At 43.1% G+C, this 23,558-nt stretch overlaps 1 protein-coding gene across 3 annotated transcripts in view; it reads right to left on the minus strand.

The window, feature by feature from the left end:
- The window catches only part of arel1 (apoptosis resistant E3 ubiquitin protein ligase 1), a 73,812-nt gene that overhangs the window by 19,248 nt on the left and 31,006 nt on the right, over positions 1–23,558 (minus strand). For all 3 annotated transcript variants that reach the window (XM_078562127.1, XM_078562125.1, XM_078562128.1), the window contains 9 exons: positions 22,761–22,998; positions 18,710–18,879; positions 16,783–16,963; positions 13,566–13,819; positions 6,178–6,255; positions 5,494–5,635; positions 2,235–2,356; positions 1,882–1,957; positions 606–715 (listed from right to left, as the gene is read on the minus strand). In XM_078562127.1, the coding sequence (XP_078418253.1) occupies positions 606–715; positions 1,882–1,957; positions 2,235–2,356; positions 5,494–5,635; positions 6,178–6,255; positions 13,566–13,819; positions 16,783–16,963; positions 18,710–18,879; positions 22,761–22,998 (1,371 nt within the window). The remainder of the gene's footprint in view (positions 1–605; positions 716–1,881; positions 1,958–2,234; positions 2,357–5,493; positions 5,636–6,177; positions 6,256–13,565; positions 13,820–16,782; positions 16,964–18,709; positions 18,880–22,760; positions 22,999–23,558) is intronic.

A 23,558-nucleotide genomic window follows, 5' to 3' on the forward strand; every position in this document is an offset into this window, starting at 1 on the left:
TTATATCCACCTGAGAGGGAAGATGGTGCTTGTATTTACCACCTCTTCTGGAAGACAAGGCCTGAAAAAATGCAGGGCTGCCTCAGTACTTCACTGAAGTTCTGACTAGATTACTCACATAAATGCTGAAATGGCACTTGAATTCATAACCTTCTGACTCAGGGGCAGAGTGCTACTACTGAGCCCTGGCTTACATTTGCATTTCTCCACACAAGGACATCTCAGTCATATCAATTTATCATAACAATGAGACAAATGACCAAATAAGTAACCTCTCTCAGTTCTAAAGCACACACAAAAAAAAATCAGATAAATATTACTAAATTGGCAGCCTTTGAATAAGGGAATCGCTTTAAGCTCATTTCATGTTGGGCTTCTACAGCCAGGAAAGAGAGGCTTTCCCAACAGTACAGGAGCCAGTGTTCAAAGGACAGAATTCTAACTCAATGCATTACCCAATCAGTTCCCCCCCCCTTCCCTACTTGTCACATTTAAAATATCATTTTTTCCAGAGAGAAATAATATTTTCTAGGGGCCTACAATAATTTATTACAAGCTGAAATTAAATCTAACTTTGTTGAACTTTAAGTGAAATGTATACTCACCAGCCCCTGGTTATTGTCACTGAAGTGCATGAACAGACCAATGCTTTTGTCAAAGAGCGCTTTACTGGTCAATTCAAACCATTCCCTGCGTGGGCCACCCCAATCCAATGCTGAAACAACACATGAATGCATCCTTAGATTCTTCCAGCATCACGTCAGGAATGTGAGGTTACGTTCTTTTGATTAGAATATTGACAATTCTCCAAGGTAAATATGGTACTGATATTGGGAAATTGTGATTAATGCACAAATAGAGTAGGAACTATTAAATCATTTTAAGAATTAATTACTGCAATGGGGCTACTTTAGGGCGGTTTGGGATGGGTGAATTAAGATGACCTGATTGTAGTTGCAATTAACTTGTGATCCTGCAGCAAAATGCTTTGGATAACTAATAACAGCAACATGGCTTTAAGCATGCATTTCAGGAGGCAACAAGAGCAGTGGACAGAGAAACGTGAAGAGGATCTGAAACAGAACTGGGTGGAATTTAGATTGGAATAAGTCAGAAGTGAAGACAGTTGCTGAGGAAAAAGATGTGACTGTGAAAGCAAGTTTTGGCAGATACACAATTGAACAATCCACTCTATCAGACCTTTCCCTTTGTTCTTTTCCCATCCTCCCCCATTTGACCTACTTAAAACCTATTACATTTCTAACTTTTCCCAATTCTATTGAAAGGTCATTGATCTGAAACGTTAACGCTATTTCTCTCTCCACAGATGCTGCCGGACCTGTCGAGTAGTTCCAGCATTTTCTGTTTTTATTTCAGATTTCCTGCATTTGCACTATTTTGCTTATGTGCAGGAATAATAATGAGTCAACTGGGCTACTCTTTTGCAATTTATAGCATTTATTTATATAGCAGCAAATGTGCTGATCCAGAAGCAGGTTGCCTCAAGGTTCTCAACCAAGTCACGGAAAAGGGAAGAGAACACACATTTCCACCAACAGAGCACAGCTGACATTTCATTGCCATACTATTCTTCTTACTGTTTCTTACTACAACACTGTTAATTTGTGCTGTTTGGTGATAAATAAGAATATAGGTGCATGCTGTGGGTTAAATCCTGAGGGAGGCGACTAACAAAAGCAAAACTCTCAAGGCTCTGTGAAATCCCACACTATCCAAAGGAAACTTAGTGTCTCAGTCACATCAATTTATCATCACAGCCTACATTTGTCAACCTTGACCAATTAGATTTTATAACAAGTAGGGTTTGTTCCATTAAAGCACACACCACTTTTGCAAAATTTTGGTGACTCTAGTACTGACCTTCTTCATCCTGAAAGATCACCTCAAAATTCTTGGTCCAATCAGAGACTGAGAAGTTTCGTGTGGCTTTCAGAGACTAGTGGAGTGCAGGAATTTAAAACAGAAATTGAAAACAAACTAAGTTACAATTAGAATTCCTATCAAATTAAATCATTTCTAAGTTACACATTAGACTGGATTCCTCAAATTATAATGCTCTGTCAGATGAATGCCTAAACTTATGCACGAATGGAACACTCCTATGTTAGGTGAAAAACAAAAAATTAATGGACTATGTTAAAGAGAAATTGTTATGGGCAGTACAGTTCTAGTAATAGCCTACTCCAATAACCCAGACAGCACATTAAACTCACCGACTCAAGGAAACTGTGGCGGCTGACTTTTAGCACAATCTTTGTATGTGATCGTTTCATGTGCATCTGACGAAGTTCCCGCTGAAAGAAATTCACTTTGTCTTGGAAAGTTTCAGAACCTCCTGGGAGAGAGAAGAATGAAAATGCTTTAGTATAATAAGAACATAAGAAATGAGGCAAATAGCCCCTTGAGTACACTCTGCCATTTAGTACAATCATCTAATCTTCTGCCTCAGCTCCACTTTCCCACATCTCCCATACCACTTGATTCCCTGAGACATCAAACATCTGCCTTGCTCAGCCTTAAACATAATCAATGACGGAGTGTCCATAACGATGCGGGTAGAGAATTCCCAAGATTCATAATCCTCTATGTGAAGAAGTTCCTCCAAGTCCTAAATGATCGTTCTCCTTATCCTGAGACTGTGCCTGTGTGTTCTAGATTCCCCAGTCAGGGGAAACAACCTCTCAATGCCCACCCATCAAACCCCTTCAGAATCTTGCATATTTCAATGAGATCAGCTGTCATTCTTCTAAACTCCAGACAGCATTATCCTAATTTACTCAGTCTTGCATCATAGGACAACCATCTGATCCCAGGAACCAATCCAGTGAACCTTTGCTGTACCACCTCCAGTGTAAGTAATCCTTCCTTAAACATAAATTGTGCACAGGAGTGGTCTCAACAAAATCCTGTACATTTCTAACAAGACATCCTTATTGTTGTACTCCAATTCCCTTGCAATAAAGGCCAACATGCCATTTGCTTTCCTAATTGCTTGCAGTACCTGCATGCTTATTTTCTGTCTTCATTGTACTAGTACACCCAAGTCTCTCTGAACATCAACATTTCAAAGTTTAAGGCCTTATAAAAATACTCTGCTTTTCTATTTTTACTGCCAAAGTGTATAACCTCACACTTGCCCACATTATACTCCATCTGCCATCTTGTTGCTCACTCAACCTGTCTATATCTCTTTGTAGCCTCTTTGTGTGTTCCTCACCTAGTTTTGCAACATCAGAAAGCTTACATACATTAATCACAATGTCTTTATCTTAAGTCATTAATATAGATTGTAAATAGCTGAGGCCCCAGAACTGATCCTTGTGGCTAGTTGCAGTCCACTAGTTACAGCCTGCCAACTGGAAAATGTCTGTTCATCCCTAATCTATACTTCTTGTGCATTAATCTCAATCCATGTTAATATTTTACCCCCAGTACCATGAACCCTCATCTTCTGTATTAACCTTTTGCGTGTAGCTCATCAAATGCTGTTTGGAAAACCAAATAGACTACATCTACTTTATCTATCTTACTTGTTACATCCACAAAAACCTCAAATAAATTTGTCAAAAGGATTTCTTTCACAAACCCATGTTGACTTATCAGACAATGATTTTGTAAGCGATTTGTTAAGGCTTTCTTAATGGATTTCAGCATTTCCCATTGATTGATTTTAGGCTAACTGGCCTGAAGTCTTCTTTCTCCCTCCTTTCTTGAATAGTGGCGTTACATTTGCTAACTTCCAATCTGCTAAAGGCTGTTCTAGACTAGGGAATTTTAGAAAATAACTATTATAAATCATAATATCATCTGTACAGGGGAAGGAAGAAATACAGTAACAATCCATGCAATCAGATTTGTTCTTAGAGTGGGCTAAGCTGAACAATCACAGAACAAAGCCATGAATAAATTGTTGTCATTATCCCAAGTGGAATATATAACATTTATCAAAGTTCTTTAAACAGGCAGTTGAGTCTCAGTTTAATACTCCATCCAAAGCACATCACTTTGACAATGCAAAGTGTCCCTTTATGTTGCCTAAAGTACCAGTTTTGATTATATGTTCAACTCCTACAGTTGGAACAATTTAAAATGACAGAATACACGGTGGACAATAATTTCCAATGGCCAATTCACAATGTGTGACACAAACATGTAAATGATCATGGTTGCTGACTGTGTAAAAATCTTAAGGGCAGGGTTTTATGTTCTGTAGGCGGGCGTGTTCCCGACCCGATTGGGTGTAAAATCATGCGCGATGATGTCAGGCAAGTGCCCTGACGTCATCGCGCATTCTCACGAAACTTCGGTCAGCAGGTGCACGCGAGAGTCAGCAGTGGGCCCGCTGACAATTAAAAGGCCTATTAAGACCCTTAATCAATTAAGTTTAACCTATTTTTCTTTGCCTACTCAATGGTTCGGTTGGCGGGCGGGCAAATTGGCCAGGAGGCCTTTGCATTTTTTAGGAAATCTCATCTTGCGCGCGCCTACCGACCAAGTATTGTGAGAGTGCGTGATGACATTGGGATGCTCATGGACTGAGGTTTCCAACAGTAATTTTTTTTTTAAAATAAAAATTTTTAAACATCATTTTTAATATGTGACTGAGTCACGTGTGGGGACATGTTTTTCTCATTTTTAAAATCTTTATTTTTGAATCCACAATTCTTCAGCTCCCTGAGTCAGCTCTGTGCCTTCAGGGAGCTTTCAGTGCGCGTTCCTCCCGCGCAGGCGCAGATTTTAGCACTCACGCTCCTCCCGCCCCCAACCCACAGCGCTGAGCTCCTCAGCGCGTCTTTCAAGCTGGGTGGCCGGCCAACGTGAAATCGCGGCAGGGCCAATCACAGGCGGTGAACCATTTCCCAGCTGCTCCTGGGCCCACCCGCCTGATGAATGTAAAATCCTACCCTAAATGTCTGAAGCAACTCTGCACAGATATTTGATACTAAGTATATTCATACAGGAGGGCGAGAATGAACTGCAGTGGCAGAAGACAGCTGAACACAAGGGATCACAAGAAGTAAATGTAGACTGGTCTCTATAAAACCAACCTTTTTTTTTTAAAACCCAAATTACAAATTTTCCTTTCCTTAACTAGGTTTCTCATGCCCTTTAATATGCAGTTGTCCTGAGGCAACGGGACAGCAGTAACTTGATCCAGCCACATGAAAATACGATCAAATGATTCAAAATAACTTAGCTGCCAAACTTTCTTGCCTTTTGCACCCATAAGTGCCTAGCCACCACTTGGCAGCTTCTCAAAACTCCTTTTCTGCCTGACCTGAAGACATGGGCAATTTGCCGGATGGGAAATCAGGGGAGAGAATTCTTATCCAAGCAGTACTTAGCACAGTTCTGGTGCTCTTTAGCTGTCCAGTTCAATTTTTCCTTAAGTTAGCAGCAATGTGTTCTTTCTCTCTCTCACGCACACCTACACAACAGAGAAGTACATGAGTTGAAGATTTCAATTATTACCAATGTTCTTATGTAAGAAACGGATAAACGTTGCTGCCATGATGTTTCTTTCTTTGCAGCTGAGTTCCACAGGAGGTTGTATCCCATCATCCACCACTAGAGTCAAGAACTTATGCACTGGATCTGGACCATGATAGTAAAACTGAGAAGATAAAAGTCACCATTTTAGTTTTGTCCATCAATTTTCCCTCTTAAATTCTTCTGCATTCTGTTGAAACTATTGACTCCTGAGATTCTACTCCAGGTCCTGTTAATCTGCTAGTATTCTATCCAAGTAACCAATGTTCATTAGTATGCCTGGGCAGTAGCAGACTATTCATGTTGTAGTGGAGGGTGGGGAGAAACTGAATTTGACCCTGTCTTCACTGGGCACCTACATACTGTAGCCAGCCAACAAAAGTGCAATGGACTGCAAGGAAGGCTGGTAACACCAGTTAATTCTTCCGATAGATCTGTGGTAGAGTAGAACTTTATTGTAGAACTTTCCTGCTACCTGAACTGAGATTAGTTAACTAATCAGCAATTAAACATTGGATAAATATGATCAAAACAAATACATAGCATGCCACTTCACCCTCGCCGTAGTGTGACATAATTAAACACCGACTGAGAATTGCCACCCACGCCCCCTCCCACCCCATCCCCAAAAAAACTCATCATTTTCAGTGTGGACTCCAGACCCACCTTTGTTCCCGGACATACTCTGAAAGTGAAAAGTCTCCAAGGGATGATTTTCAGGTAAAACTCCTTCACTGAGAATTGCTGGAAAACAAATATTCTGTTTATTGTTCCATTTACACCAACTGCCAAGTACATTGCTGTGAATTGTTTAGGGTTTGTATTTTATGCATGTTCCAGCGGTGGGTAAGAGATGAGAGAGATACAAAAAGCTCCCAAATAATGACTTTCTGTATGGCATTGCTAGGCTCAGTGAAGTGTACAGGAGAGACAGAGAAGAGGCTATGAAATAATGGGCTGCAGCAACACTTGGTTAAAGGAACTGAGAGAAAAGGAAAATCAAGTGGCCAGGATATCAGCTCCTAACTGTTAGGCATCACCCTCATGGAGGCATGCACCTATGGGCATGAGGTGAAGACAAGTTCAGATTCAGTCACAATAGCCTCAACAGCCAGACAGAGAGCAGATAGCAGCTAAATAACCATAGCCTAACAAGGGATTGAATATTTTCAAGACAAGGGGGGAAAAGACAAAATTGGCAATAATTTATAAAAAAGATGCTCCTTAGTTTTTCAGATGGGGAAAATTGTGCCTTACCTGAAGATGAGGGAGACTAGAACTAAAGGAGATTAGAGATTAGAGGACACAGTTTAAGATGGAGATGAGGATAATTTTTTCTCCCAAGGTCATTAGTCTGTGAATTCTCTTCCCCAGAGTGAGGTTGGGTCATTGAATTTACTCAAGGCTGAGTTAAACAGATGTTTGATAGACAAAGGAGTCAAGAGTTCTGGGGGACTGACAGGAAAGTGAAGTGAGACCACAACCAGATCAGCCATGATCACATAGATGGTGGAGAAAGCATGAAGGGCCGAATAGCCTACTCTTGCTCTTAAGTCCTATGTTCCCATGAGATGGCTCTAAAATGTACATAGTTTCGTTTGAACAAATTACAAAGATGATAGCCTGGTCTTCCTTACACCAAAAAGAACATAACCTATCTGATGAATTCTAGGAAAGCTACGTGCACATGAAAATGTTTTCATAACATTGAATATAGGCAGGTCCGATTGTGTTCTCCTCGTCTCTAGGGGAAACAATCATCCATTCTAGTTGACTGCACCTTGAAATGGGAGTGTTGGGAACCCTAACTCAGGAGGACATTGATCACAGTACACTATCATTTTCAGTGGCACTACATTAAAGATAGCCTTCAAGGGTGATCACCAGCCAGTGTGACCTAATTGGCCATGCCTAGCAATACATAACCAAGACTTGATACACCTAATTGACAATGGCTTTGTAGAATTGTCTTCACATAGTTCTGGTCAGCAGATGGGATGATGTTATGAATGGTACAGGCAGTAGCAATTAAACCAAGGGTCAAGTGCTGGACTGCTCCATTACTTGTCTGCAGACACATAATGGCAACTTGAGCTTCCTTTTCTTTCGCCTCCATTCATATTTCTTAATTTCACAACCCTTCAGTCTTGTTAAAGACTAATAATGATGTTCAAGGCTCTCTAAAGGCTTGTAGAGTTTTGTCTCTCCAATTTAAATGTCGCCACATCTTTAAATTGCACGAACACTATTTTCCACACTCAAAACTTACACCTGTTATGGTCAGCACCTGAATGAGCTCACCTCAGAATTGAGTGCACAGTTTCACTTGAGTCTACATAAAGCCCAGCAGTAGCCAATTATACACCACGCTATTATATCACGATTCTTGCTTATTTGGTCCAGATGAGATTTTCAGACCCGCTTGTACTTTGACATTGCAATGCGATTGAAGTCAGTTCATAGACTATGAATCCTGAGGAATGCCCAAGTTATTTAATTTTGATACATTACAATAGTGACACTTCAAAAGTACTTCATTGGCTGTAAAGCATTTTGGAACGCGCTGAAGTTGTGACAGGCACAATATAAATGCAAGTCCTTCTTTCCTTCTCTTACTTTCTTACAACTTAAACATCCAACTGTTTAAATGGAAACTAGGCAGTATGCAAGACTGTGCTCTGCCTGACTAGACTGCTAGAGTACAGAGGTCAGTGCGTTCTCCCCAGTGTAAGGATCCATGTGCTTTTGGGCAAAAGCCTATATTTTATGTTGGGGTGATGGTTGTTGCAAGAACTAGGGGCGGAATTTTCCATTCCAGAGACTAAGTGCGACAGGTTTCGTGGCATTTCCCACTGGGCAATGGGGTGGGAAATCGCACCCGATTTCACGCTAGGACCCTCTAATTATGCGTCGGCAAGTATCACATGGTGGGGTGGCCACTGATTTGTACGCCCTGCCGTTACCTATTGGGGTCAAAGGTCCAGGCACCATATTTAAACACCACCTGAACACACATTACACTCAGCAGGCCAGCTGTGTGCAGGAAACTTCTTGATATGACTCCACCGAAACAAAAATGCTGCTCTCAGGTTCAGCAATGACTCCCTTGAGGCTCTCATTCATGGGGTCCGCCAGCACTGGGATATCCTCTACCTGAGGGATGACTCCAGCAGGCCCACCAGCCTCATCTCCCCGACCTGGGAGGCAGTTGCAAGGGAGGTCAGCTCGCTGGGCACCTGCCCGAGAAATGCCATCCAGTGCAGGAAGAGGATGAATGATCTCATCCACTCCGCCAGGGTAAGTTCAGCTCACTCCAATCTAATTCTCATTGTGGCATCACACATTCAAAGGGTTACACTGCTCAGGGATCTCACACAATATTAACAGTGGAGACATCAGCACCAATTGTCTCACGAATACTTTAAAATCACTAGCATCTCATCTATCATGCTGCACAAATCCCATCTTCAGCCCTTACTGTGGAGGGCTCAGCACACAGAGCAGGCATGTATGCTTCCCAACTTCTCCATCTCATTCCATTTCATTTATCTGCACACAGGCCAAGCTCACCCACAATCAGAGGATGATATTCCAGACAGGAGGAGGGATGGCAGACGTCCAGGAGCTGTCCCAGCTTGAGGAGAATGCCACTTAGCTGACAGGCAAAGACAAAGGTCGCTCCCGTGGGGAAGGCAAGATCGGCCTCTCCTAGCAAGCCAGTATGAGCCCTCCGTGAGTTGATCACATCCTGACAATTACAGTGAGTGACATGCAATGTTGTATTCTGCCTGCTTATGACCTAAATCGATCTTCTCTCTCTTACAGGCAACAGCAGGCCCAGGGTTCCAGACCAACCATAAGCCCCAGACTACCTCAGAAGGGGATGCATCAGATGAAGAACTGTCAACCGCCACCAGCGCAGAGACACATACCCCGGTGAGTCATAAATCTAGATTAGGCTTGGGGGCACCTCACTGACATATCTCCGCACAGTCAGAGGCAGTGACTGCCAAGGTCTCTGACACCCGAAGGATTGCTGGAGATCAAGCAGTCTGAGTCAGATGATGAACCTCTGCAAGTGGCCGTCTCCAACATGCCGAGATGAAACAACAGGCAGCGGAAGATCAGGTAGCATTGTGAGAGGCAGTCAACAGGTTGCAGTAAAGGATGGAGGAGTCTGTCCATGTTCTGTCTGATGTCATGGCTTCGACATACAATCGGCTCAGGGCCTCCATGGGAAAGGTGGCAGCCATCTTGGAGATCCTGGTGAAGCATATCCTGTTGGATTTGCACTCGGACCTGCACTCCATTGCTAAAGGCACTGGTGGGATCAATCAGTGGCTAGGCAAGAAGGGGTGCGGCACCTTGACCTCCCTCCAGGAGCAACTTCTCAGGGAGTCAGGCAGGGGCCCTCGGACACCTACAGGGAGGAGTACCAGCAGCTGGAGACACCAGGGCCATCCACCCAGGTGACTCAGAGTGCCCAGCTGATCCCAATCCCCTCTGCCTTTGACCCCCACCACCTCCAGCTCCACAGGCTGAAGAGGGTGAACCCAAAGCAGGTCCGGGCCCTCCAGCTCTCGGTGCTCTAGTGCTTGCCCTCCAAAATCACCAAAGACAACAGGGCGTAGCAGTCAGCAGGCTGCCTCCACCTTTGCTGTGGACATCACGAATGCACCAAGACGTAGCAGTAGGGTTACAAAAATTACGAAACTGACATCACTTCTGGGTCACAGGTGCTCAATACTGTATATATCATGCACCTTTGTAAATACATTTGCTGTTTATGAGAATGGTCCCATCTTTTGAACACGTTGTGTATATGCATCTGTGTGCCCTCTTATTGCAAGGGTGAGCCATGCTCCCACTGAATGATCGCCTCCCTTTGTTAGCCTCACATTCACATGATGTGTAATTGATTCATGATAGTTCCTCAACCCTTGTGTTATATCAGAGAGATGCGTCAAACTCTTTACTGGAAGTGTTTGCAAAATGCGTTAGTAACCTCTACTCCTTACAAGAGGGCATGGAGTTAGGTGTGCTTAATAGCCTTGGAGGGTTAGCTGCAATTGTTTCTCAAAATGAGATGGCTGTCTTTATTGGCAGTGCCAATGCACAAGACCCGCAGTCATGGTGGTCTCCCTAGCCATGCACATATCTCAATGTCTGCCAGAAGTTTCTCATTAAGATGGTGAGGACTGCATCAAGTTCTTTGACACAGTGTTTACGCTGTTGTGTCAACTCTCACTTCCCAGAGTGCACAGATACAGGGTTTGCTGCTGACCATTCCAAAGATTAGGGCCTGGTGAATCTTGAGAGTTGAAAGTGCAAGTCCGAATTCAGAAGTTGCTCTCAATGCTAGTGGTTGTAATTGCCTTTCAGTGCACTGACACTAAAGGACAGAAGGAATGTGGTCGTGTCTAGTTTCCTGCACCTTACTCCTCCTGGAATCTTGCGGCTATCGGTGTGGCGCGGGCACATCTTCCATGTCGTGCTTCTTCAATAGCATACTCACACAGAGCTGACCCTCATCTCCTAATCCAGCTTCCTGCCCTTCCAGCTCTTCATTGTCCAAGGAACTCACTAGAGCGACGGAGATTGAGGGGCGACTTGATAGAAGTTTACAAAATTATGAGTGGCATGGACAGAGTAGATAGTCAGAAGCTTTTTCCCAGGGTGGAAGAGTCAATTACTAGGGGACATAGATTTAAGGTGAGAGGAGAAAACTAAAGAGGAGATGTGCAGGGCAAGTTTTTTACGCAGAGGGTAGTGAGTGTCTGGAATTCGCTGCCAGAGGAGGTGGTGGAAGCAGGTACGATAGTGGTGTTTAAGAGGCAACTTGACAAATACATGAATAGGATGGGAATAGATGGATATGGACCCCGGAAGTGCAAAATGTTTCAGTTGACGGCAATATGATCGGCGCAGGCTTGGAGGGCCGGAGGGCCTGTTCCTGTGCTGTACTTTTCTTTGTTCTTTGAACTCTCAGCCTCCTTCACATCTCCCTCTGGCAAGGGAACCCCTTTTGAAGCACCAGGTTGCGAAGGGCGCAACACACCACGATCATGTGGGACACCCTCTGTGGAGAGTACTGCAGAGCCCTACCTGGGCAGGTCAAACATCAGATGCACATCGTCAGGATGCCATTGCTCTGCTATGCGCCACGTTGTCTCTCTTCTCCAAGGCACTCTGAGGACGCACAGGTGTCATGAGTCATCGTTTGAACAGGTACCCCTTATGCTCAAGCACCAAGCCTTGTAATTGCTGAGGCCCTTCACATATGAGAGGCACCTGGAAGTGACTCAGGATTTATGAGTCATGGGAACTCCCAAGGTACCTGGTACAAAGGTGCAAGATGATTGCGCACCAGTTGAACTTTTAGGGACCGGAACCCTGACCCGTTAATGAACATCAGGGGTTGCTGCCATGGAATTTTCAAAGTGACGTGCATGCAATCGATTGCACCTTGTACTCTAGGGAAGCCCGAGATAACTGCAAACCTTAGAAACTAGCAGCCTGGCTAGAACTTCACATAATAAGCCTTACTGTAGAGGGCATCTGTCACCTCCTTGAAATATTTGTGTGTTGAGGTCTGAGAGATGTCCCTGTGGATCCCTGGAACAATCCCCAGGCAAAAAAAAATTGTGAGCGGCGGTGAGCTTCAAGGGGCACTTGCAAGGGATGTCCTCCGAGGCCACGGGGTGTTAGAAAGTCCTGCAGAATGTGGCATATATGATTCACTACATCTCTTGACTAGTACAGACCGTGGGCTTCATTATCTTTAGCTCATCGCCAGATAGGAACGTCTTCTTCAGTAGACCCTCGGTCATGCGAGTCGCCTCCCTGGGATGGACCTAACCTCCTCACCCTCTGGTTCTTGCTAAGGCTTCCCTGAACCATGGACATCAGGCCGGGCCTCCTCTCAAAGCTGCACTAGGTGCCGCTGGGCCCTCCTCCTCAATTGGATCACTGCCATCAAGAAGGTAGCATTGAGCACAGCGGGAGGTGGGGGAGGGGGAAAAGAAACAGAGCAGGGGAGCAGAGGGGGTCCAAGAAATATCAACCCTTATATGAATCTTTGAAACTGTCTTCAGGCCAAGTGGTTAAACTTCCAATTCCTGATAAGTTATCTGATTTGAGTATTGGGGGTGGGGCTTAAGTCAGATGGGTGTGGAAGGAAATTGATTTGAGCAGTTTAGATTATAACTAACTTGCGTTGGTTGTATTTTTAATATCTTTAATGTAACCGACTATTTAAAATAGAGTATTGTTCTTTGATTTTGGTGTAGTAAAATTCTTTTGTCTAAACCGTGAACCACGTGGATTAATTCTTTGAGTAAATACCTGGGTTTTTGGATTATAAAAAAAACTAAACATATTACTGGCCTCTACCAAGATCATAATACAAGAAACATGCTCCAAACCAACTGCCAATATTATTATTGAGCTGCTTGATAAGTGCACAATTCAATCTGTAATATTCTCCTCCTTAACTATAAAAAGAGGGAAGCAACTAGCCTCCACTTACTACCTGTCTCTTACTGACTCTCTCCCCCATCTGAGCGATTATAAGCATTATCTTTAACCGATGACTTCATAGTATCCTAGGTGGGAAGTATCTATCACCGTGTAGTAGTATCATTTGTACACATACCATCTTTGGCAGCCAGTCAACAATTTATGCTTTTTTTTAAAAAATGAGTTTTGCCTTCTTGATTAGGAACCATAAAATTGAAGGTGATTGAGAGACCTGTGGCAGAATTCTACAGAGGTGATAAGGGTCCTGCCAGAAAGGCCAAAATTGGGGGTTGACGGTGGTCGGCAGGACATCGGGTCACATTTTGCCTGCAACATGCTGCCAGGGCTGCTGCCAATCAGAAGGCTGGGAGCAGGAAGGCACCTGCCCCCCCACTCTTTCCGATGCCTTCCCTTGCCATTTTGCTGGCCTATTCTGTGTTCCAGCCCAAAGGGCTGGTAAATTTCAGTTCCTGATGTTTTAGTTATTTTGTTAACTTTCAGGACAATTTCTCACAACTTAGTGGGCCCTTTCTTACCTTTGGTGATATGTAACAATAAACCTTTTTGGGTTTCTTCACTTTCTCAACTGTCTGATTTTCCTGATCCAAATCTTTTTCATCTTCTTCTTCATCTGTGTTAGTTGATGGGTGTCGACCCATGGTGGCAGTTGTGACTGGTGATAATTGCCATTGAGAGTGAGCATAATTTGCTGCGCTATACAAGTATGCTTCGAAGTAAACACTGGTTCCTGGAGTTGACACGTTCTTTTCTACTGTGTTCTTTTCATTTTCTATCGTCAAGAAAAAGCAAATAGTTAATGCGCATAATTTTTTTCCACACAAAGCCCTTCAGTCAGGAGTGCAGGTTGCAATAGGTCAGTATTAATCACTCACTTTTGTCAAGTGCTATAATCCCAAGCATAGTCTTTCTCAGGGGTCTTTTCAGGAAAACTGCAACAAGGAATGATGGAATGCAAGTGTATTCATGTGATTCCCTGGACAGTAACCCCCACCACTGAGTTCACTTCTGCAGTTGTAGTTGGTTGCCACGTTTCCAACAAGGCAGTTTCCACAGGAAGGCTTAAAAAAGTTAGAGCATGAAGTCCTAATACTGTTCCCCTGCTTTCAGTAATTGAAAATCAACAAGCAGACTATAAGTATCAGTACCTGATCCTGAACTGCTACTCTGGCATGTTGGTCTGACGTGGAATTATAATACCTGTAAAGTAGTACAATGCTTTAAGGTACTTCACTCATAAAAGGAGGTAATAGGACAGATCGCTAAAAACTTAAGAGGTAAAGAACATCTTACAAGTGGAGACAGACGTTGAGACAGAGGTTTACAAGGGAATTCCATAGCTTAAGACCTTGGCAGCATAAGGAACATTGGAACAGGAATACACCATTTAGCCCCTCAAGCCTATTCCATCATTCGATGAGATCATGGCTGATCTTCAACCTAACTCCATATAGCTGTCTTTGGCTCATATCCCTCAATAACCCTGGTTGACAAAAAAACGATAAATCTTAGATTTAAAATCTGACAGAGTTCTAAACTTGTACCACTCTATGTGCAAAGTGTCCCCCAATTTCCCCTGCAAGGTCAGCTCAAATTTTTAGACCATTCCCCCTAGTCCAAGACTGCCCAACCAGAAGTAGTTTCTATCTACCCTATTATCTTTATTATCATGAAAATTTTGGTCAAAGTCACGCAACCTTCCAAATTCTAGAAATACAATCCTAGTTTGTGCAATCTCTCCTTGTAATTTAACCCTCGGAGTCCAGATATTATTTGGGTAAAGCTATGCTGCATTCCTTCCAAAGCCAATAATTCTTAAACTGTGATACCCAGAACTGCTCACAGTATTCCTGGCATGGTCTAACTTAGCTATACCTTCTTGTATTCTAGGTCAGCTAGCTATCAAGGCCAGCATTCCATTAACCTTTTTGATTTGTTTTGCACCTGCTTTAATGATCTATGTACATGGGTCCCCATCTCTCTTTGGACTTCCACAGTTTTTAGCATTCAATCATTCAGAAAATACCCTGTTCTATCCTTTTTAGGTCCAAAGTGGATGGCCTCACATTTACTGACATGGAAATCCATTTGCTACAGTTTTGCCCGATTCACTCAATCCATCAATATTGGTTTGTAATTTTATACTTCCATCTACACTGCCTACAATGCTGGCTATTTTTGTGTCAGCAGCACACTAGGACATGTGGCTTTCTATCCCATCATCTAAGTCATTAATATGGTGAACAGTTGTGGCCCTGACACAGATCTTTGCTGGACACAAGTTGCACCCTGCCAATCGGAGTCCCTGCTAATTATCACTACACTGTCTCCAGCCACTGAGCCAATTTCCAAACCAAGCCAATAACTTGCTTTCAACTATATGAGTTCCAGCTATAACAGTCTCTCATGGGGGACTTTATCAAATGCCTTCTAGAAGTCCATATAAATAACATTGATAGATCTGTACAATACTTTAGTCATTGAAGGCATAGTTGCCAATGGTGGCGTGATTAAATTGGGGATGCAAAATGCTAGAATTGGCGTAAGCGCAGAAATCTCACAAGGGTGTAGGCCTGGAGGAGGTTTCAGAGATAGGGAAGGACAAGGCCATGGAGGGATTTGAAAACAAGGACGAGAATTTTTTTTAAAGTATTGCCAAATCAGAAACCAATGTAGACTAGCGAGTATAGGTGTTATGGAAGGACAGGGCTTGGTGTGAGTTACGATACAGACATCAGAGTTTTGAATAAGCTCAAGTTTATGGAGGGTGGAAGATGGGAGGCTATACAGGGGAATATTAGAATAATCAAGACTAGCAGCATCCAAAGGCATGGATTAGGGTTTCAGATACATGATGTGAAATGGGTAGAATTGGACGACATTACAGGCTTGTAAACAGAGTCCTGGTGAAGGAGCGATACATGGTCCAAGTTCATTTCAGCGTCACAGACGACATCAAGATTGAAAACACTCTGGCTTAGTCTCAAGACAGTTGCCAGGGAGAGGGATGGAGTTGTTAGCTATGAACCAGATTTTGTAGGGGATTGAAGACAATGGCTTTGGTCTTCCCAATACTTAATTGGAAGAAATTTCTGCTCATCCAATATTGGATGTTGGCTAAGCAGTGTGACAAATCACAGACAGTGGAGAGACTGGGTCGAGAGAGATGGTGGTGAGTTAAGCTTGATGTCATCAGTTTATATGTGGAGCCTGACAACATGCTATCTAATGATGGCGCTGAGGGGCAGCATCTATATGAGAAATAGGAGACGGCCAAGGATATCCAAAGGTAATGGTGTGGGAGTGGGAAGAGAAGCCATTACAGGTGATTCCCTGGCTATGGCTAGATAGATAAGAATGGAACCAGATGAGTGAAATCCCATCGTCCAGCTAGACAATGGAGGCGAAGCATTGGAGGAGGATGATGAGGTTGATCCTATCAAAGGTTGCAGACAAGTCAAGATGGATGAGGAGGGACGGTTTTCCATGGTCACAGTCACAATGGATGCCAGTTATGATTTTGATGAGGGCCATTTCCATACTGCTGTAGGGGACTAAAACTTGATTGGAGGAAGTCAAACATGGCATTGCAAGAAAAATGTGCAGATTTGGTAAATGACAAGACCTTCAAGGACTTGGAGAGGAAAGGGGAGGCTGGGGATGGGACAGTAGTTTGCAAGGTCAACTGAAAGGCGCAAGCTAGATCACAAAATTTAGGCTTCAAGTTTTACTCACCACTAAGAACAATGATGTCGAACACCCCATTACCAATCAATTGATCCCAATAGGTAACAGATGCTCGAAAACAACCATTTCTCCACAACGTCAAGTTCAGAAGTACTAGGCACATTGTCTTATTCGAAGAAATGGTTCTGTTAAACAAAACCTCTGACATTTCATTTTCAGAGGCACCAAGCTGAAATACAAGTGAGGGATAAAATAATCAGCTATAGACTAGCAGCTAGTTGCGCTGTTTACACAATCTCAATAAAAGTATTGGAAAATTCAAAAACCGACAGGCAGCACAGTGCACATAGCATAATGTATTGGATACGGTTACACCCATGATCTTCCATTTGCTGAGATAATTGATTTCAGCTGCTTTGCTATGGGGCCATGCAGAGTGGAGGCCAAGCTCTTCCCAAAGGGAGACAGAGGATACAGGGAAGGAGAGCCACTCTGTGCTATTGATGCACATCTCCTGGTGTTTATCGTACTGCAGAATCAGTGAAAGCCTGGATGTGCAGTACCTACCTATTCCCTCTCCTTTATCAAAAACAATGAGCAGGATGGAAACAACTTAATTGGGTGAAAAGGGGAGAAAATAGCTTACAAATAAATTCAGTGTTTTGAAACTCACCCGCTAAAAATAAATAGCCCACTAATAAACATAAATCCTTACATTTAAGCATTTTCCTGTTTCAGGGTAAAAGAGAAGTTTTCATTTTCCCCCCCCCCCCCCACTTCACTACTCTGCTTGAGCCTTGAACAACCTTGGGCCAAGTCAATTTGCTCCCTGGGGGAAGCATCACAGTTTCAAATTCTGTACTTTCAATTCAGGAATTACCTCACAACAGAAGCTTTACTTCTTAGTGTAACGCAAGTGTGGATGGCACTAATTAGAACACCCCATCCAATATTTTGCCTCAATCAATTTCTGAAACTTGGCAACTCTATTATCTGAAGCAATAGTGTTATGCTGTTTCTGAAGAGGGATTTTGAAAATCTGTAACATTGCAGCAGGGTGTGTTATTTAAACTGCAGAAACCAAACATATGTCTTTGGGTTAGATTCAATGAAACATTCCAACACTTGCTGCTTCAATTTATTTTGCTAACCCGTTTTTTCTACATTTCCACTTTTCCCAAGGACATCTAGATAAAAGTAAAGCTGTCTTTGAGGCTACTTGGTGGAATAATAAATGGAATGGAGGACGGTTGAAGTTGGCAGTGCCAAAAACCTCCTGGCAAATAACCCTTTCATACATATCAGATTGAGATATCTTCTGGCGCAGTGGGTAGTGCTCCCGACTGAACCAGAAGCTGCGGGTTCAAGTGCTACTCCAGGACTTGATGGCCAAGGAAGGTGCGTTCATAAGGTAGCCAAACAGGTTGAGTATCACCCTGCAAATCCTTCCAACACACACCAATGGCAGGGGGTAAGAGCAGGAGATATTCCTGGTCAGCCATGTTGTAAGAAAGTTACAGCCTCTCCCATCACTATCCATAGCTCCAGACTACAACATGCTTGTAAAAGTGTATGTTGCCCCAGCAACTCAGGCCCCGAATGAAATGTAACACACGGCCACAACGCATCAGATTCTCTCGAGAAGCTTAGGATGGCAACAGGGAGAGCAGTGACAATAGAAGAATAACCTGCTCTCGAGAGCAAAATGTCTGGAATGCCTACATCAAGGGCACTCAGAAACAGCAGGGCAATAGGAAAATTAGGAACTTCTTTCACTCTTAAGGTTGAAGAATATATTCTCAGATTATTTTCATAGCAGGAATATAACATTGAGAAGATAACATTCTCCGAAGCTTGGAGCACAATGCAGGATTTTAATAATAGCAGGCATTTAAGAAAACAGTAAACAGTCTAAGCTTTAATGTAGGATCTCTGAAAATATTAAAGATTTGCTTGCAGCCAACTCATCACTCACCTCTTTGATCTGCACTTTGTAATTATCCTGGTCAATGACGGCCAATGCATTACTTGTCGGGTTATCGTATTCATCACGTGGGGCAATCTGCAAAGTATGCTGCTGTCCATTGGTCAGTACCAGGGTGGAGAAGTGGTAGAGAATTTTTGTTTTTGCTGGAAATACAATTCCTATAAATGAGGGTGGGGGGATAAATTTCAGCTGTTTTAGTATCAGAGACAGAGATGCGAGATGTGTGATTTATTTTGACTATTGATATGAGAGAATTAACATTTTTTCTACCTTTTGGTCCCAGCATCAAACCTACTCACAGGTAAAATTAGTGAGGCCAGATGCAGAATAAAATACTCTCATGCGATAATAATTTTGTGTAATTGGCGCAAAATACTGGAGACCAAATGGATAAGATTTTAGAATATTTATAAAATAAATTCAGATTTGTAATTGCTCATCACATAAGCACTGAAGTCCAGTATCCTTTTTCTGTTGGACTGTGTTGTGCTTTTGTTCACAAGATCAGAACAATAGCAACTTTCATTTATATCGTACCTTTAACTTAAGCATCCTAAGGCACATTGTAAACATTATTAAATACCGAGCCACATTCTGGTCCGACAAGCTTCAGGCAATGACCATCTCTAGAAAGAAAGAATCTAACCATCTCCTCTCAAAGTTCAATGGCATTTCAATGCCTAAACCCCATCAACACCATGGGGGTTACCAATGATCAGACAATTAATGGGACCAGTTACATAAGCAGGTCACAAGAGCAGGTCGACAAATAACTCACCTACTTCCACAGCCTGTCCACCATTGACAAGGAACAACTCAGGAGTGCGATGCAATACTCTGCTTGCCTGGATGAGTGCGGCTCCAACAACATTCAAGAAGCTCAACGCCATTCAAGAGAAAGCAGCCCACTTAATCAGCACGTCATCCACTATCTTAAACATTCAATCCCTCCACCACCAGCACAGTAGCAGCAGTGTGTACCATCTACAAGATGCACTGCAGCAACTCCAAGGCTCCTTCCATACCTGCAACCTCTACCACCTAGAAGGGCAAGGACAGCAGGTGCATCGGAATACCACAGCCTCCAAGTTCGCCTCCAAGTCACTCTCCATTTTGGCTTGGAACAAAATTTCACTCCTTCACTGTTGCTGGGTTAAAATCCTTGAACTCCCTCCCTAACAGCATTGTGGATGTACCTACAGCACATGGACTGCAGCAGTTCAAGGCGGCACCTCACTACCAACTCTTCAAGGGCAATTAAGGTTTGGTAATAAATGCTGGTCTTGCCTACAATGCTCATATCCCTTGAATGAATTAAAAAAATAACAATCTGTACTTTCTTACAAATTAGTTTACGGAATATTCTGGCTTAACTTTTTCCATTCCCTTAACGTTCCTATAAATTCCTATTAAGACCAATTCTCAGAAACCTCCTTTATAGGCAAAAATGCCCAAGTTTCTTCAATCTCCCTCAACTCAAATTCTCCACACAAGGGCCTAGATTTTCAGAGAGACACGAAGACTCCACAGCATATCTAAAATAGCATTAGGAACCCGGATCTGGAAGTCCCGTGCCCATTTCCAACAGCTATTTTAGTTGGTAGGAGAATGGGGGCAGGACGTGACTCACGCATGGGGGAAACCTGAACTCAGCAGAACCATTCAAACAATTCATATTTTTGCTGGAGTGAGGGCCTTATCCTGCAGTGAGTGACTTAGAATTTTTTTAAAAAAAGAGTGGATCTAAATGCTCAGAGGACAGATAAAGTCTGTGGAACTGTGAGGCTGTCAAGTTAATTAAATCCCCTGCCCTTTAGCTTTTGAAAAAAAGCCTGCCTGTGTCTGTCAATTGAAAAAAATCTGTGCTTGCAGTTTCAATAGATGTTTGTTGACATAACACTAAGTGCTACAAATTGTTGTGTTATTACAGCTGGACTACTTTCAAAACCTGTCATTGTCACAGGGGGATGGGGGGGGGGCTGTCAGTTCAGAGTTTGATAGGGAGCTTCAAGATCTTATCAAAGAATTAGCTATCTTTCAGGTAGGGTTATAAAAACAAATGTTTGTTTTAAGGGATTAGGTACTTCAAGGGATTTAAATGTATTGAATGGGCTTTTATGAATGAAAATGGTCGTTCTATATAGTGAAGTCTATAATAGATACTTCGAACTTTATTATATTTCAGCTCAGCATGGCTCCTGAGGTTTGCCCATGGTGAATACTGGATGTTGGCATGGAGGGTATGGGGCATAGGTTGGCATGGAGGGTATGAGGGACCATTAGGGGTAGGTGGAAGGGCATGGGGTATTGGTGGGGTGAGGGGGCAAGAGGGCCAAGAGGTAGGGGGCCTGATACAGGGCTTCCCAATCTGTGGGTCACAATCCCCAGAGGGGTCGTGAAATGAGATTTTGGGGTCAGGAGTTCAGAGGCAACAATTGCTGCCATGGAGCTTAGACTGAGTGCGAACAGCCGCGAGGCCCCTTTAAATCCTCACTTTTTTTTTAAAATGATGGGTGTGGTCTACCAGACCAATCTTTGAGGCCTGATTCCTGCTGCAAGATAAGCCAGTCAAAAGGTAGGTTTTCTTTTAAAATAAAATGCAGTTTAAACACTTCCCACCACAGTCTACCTCATTCTCTCCTCTTCACTCTCAAATCTCTACACTGCTCTCACTAATCTCTCCCCACCCCACCACTTCACTCTATGTTCCCCGCTTCTCTCCCCTCCCCCACTCGGTCTCACAGCTCTACCCACCTCTGTAATTGGTAGCCCCTGTGGTTGCTCCAATCCGTAGCACGCACCCCCCTACACTCCCCGGAACAAAGATCCCACCATTCTGGGCACTCCCACCCCGGTGGGTGTGGCAAGCTGGGAAATTTCCTGATTCTGCGCACCCACCATGTGAGCGAAAACCCAAGCCTAGGAATCTGCCTAATGGCTTCTACTTTGCAGTGCTCGAATGTCTCTGTTTTAAAGATGATCAAAATTGGACACAGTACTCAAAACACAGTCTGACAAGAGCTCCATGCAATTTAATCACTACCTCCTCTGGCTCAGTCTCGTCTCCATTTTGTTGATTGCTGTTCTGCATTGTGGGATATGTTGAGCTATGGGCCTACCAAGACCTCTGGGTCTTATTTAGCATCATTCTTAACAATTGCAACTTAATTCACTCAATGTGCGTGTCACTTATTTTTCCTTCCTATATGCAGTGTTAGTGTGCATTCAATTATTGTCAAATCATGGACAGTGTTTACAGATTAAGGATTGGATTACAATTGTACAAATTAATTTCAGTTTGAATCCAGACAAGTAGCAAAGAAAGGAGACTTCTACCTTAGGGGTCCAAGCTTTATTAGAACTTAAATTCCAGAGGAGGTAGGCCGTGTGTTCGAACCATAATGTTCATTCATGGATCTACTACTGTAAGTTTACAATACAACCTAGTCTTAGTCCCCTGTCCTTCCCATCAACAGAATTTAATTGCCTTTCTACTTTGAGTAACAACTTGAGAGTTTTGGAGAATTCAGGATGCAAGTCTTCACATATGTTTAACAACAACCAACAAAACCTCATCCACATAGATGAGACAATAGAGCAGTTATCAGGGTCAATTACACGTAGTAAACAAAAGATGTGAGCATTGCTGCAGTAAAGTGCCAACCAAACTACACTTGGAACATCAACACCCAAATAAGCAATTGGCAATGACAGGAAGACAGAGCGAGAGGAAGAAGGGTCAATATTAGTGAGCTTGTCAGCACACTTCCACGTGCATTGAACTTTCGATTTCAGTCACCACTGTAGGGGAGGACCAAGTAGAAGTGAAGCACTCATCATTCCATCCCACAAAAGAAAAAAAAACCTGGAGTGAAAATTAGAGGACAAGTGTAAGGGGCAGGTTTTAGTGGCCAATTACCTACTTATTTATAGAGGCATGGATGCAAGGTACTCAGTTATCAAAGAGGGCAAACCAATAGAGAGAAAATAAAACAGACAATCTCATCCCCAGTTAAAACATACACACATTCACACCTACCAGGTTGAAACGTTTTGTAGTATGGGCTGTGGGCAACATTCAATCCTCCAAGTTTGACAGAGATTTCGTACCTTCCTGCCTTCCGCACTGTGAAGCCCACCTTCACCACATTGTTGTTCTGCGCCTGAAGCACCTCCTGTGTGATGGGAACATCCAACCCAAGCTCCATGTGTGAGATGTGAATCCGTAATCCTACCGGCCGGTGTGCAGGGAATGACTGCCCATTCTTGTAGAGCAACTACACAGCAACAGTGGAAGAATATTTTTTCTGAAATAAGTCCTGTATTAACACTTCTCCTTGTTATACACCCTCAGAACCATAGAAAGGTTACAACACAGAAGGATAACATTCAGCCCAACATGCCCATGTCAGCTCACTACGAGACCAATTCAATGAGTCTCATTCCTCTGCTTTACCCCCATAGCCCTGCAAATTCTCTTTTGTCAGGTAATTATCCAATTCCCATTGGAAATGACAATTGAATCTGGCTCCACCACAATCTCAGTCAGTGCATTCCAGTTCCTAACCACTTGCTGCGTAAAAAAAAATTTCCTCATGTCGCCTCTGGCGCTTTTACTATCAGTTTAAATCGGTGTCCTCTAGTTCTCAACCTCTTCCACCAATAGAACAGTTTCTCCTTACATGCTCTATCCAGACCCCTCATGATTTGAACACCTCTATCAAATCTCCACTCAACTTTCTATTCTTGAAGGAGAAAAGCCCCAGCTTCTCCAATCTATCTTTTTAACTGAAGTCCCTCATCCCTGGAACCATTCTCAATTTTTTTCTCCAGCCTC

The sequence above is a fragment of the Cetorhinus maximus genome, chromosome 18, assembly GCF_964194155.1.
Source record: "Cetorhinus maximus chromosome 18, sCetMax3.hap1.1, whole genome shotgun sequence".
Lineage (NCBI taxonomy): Eukaryota > Metazoa > Chordata > Chondrichthyes > Lamniformes > Cetorhinidae > Cetorhinus > Cetorhinus maximus.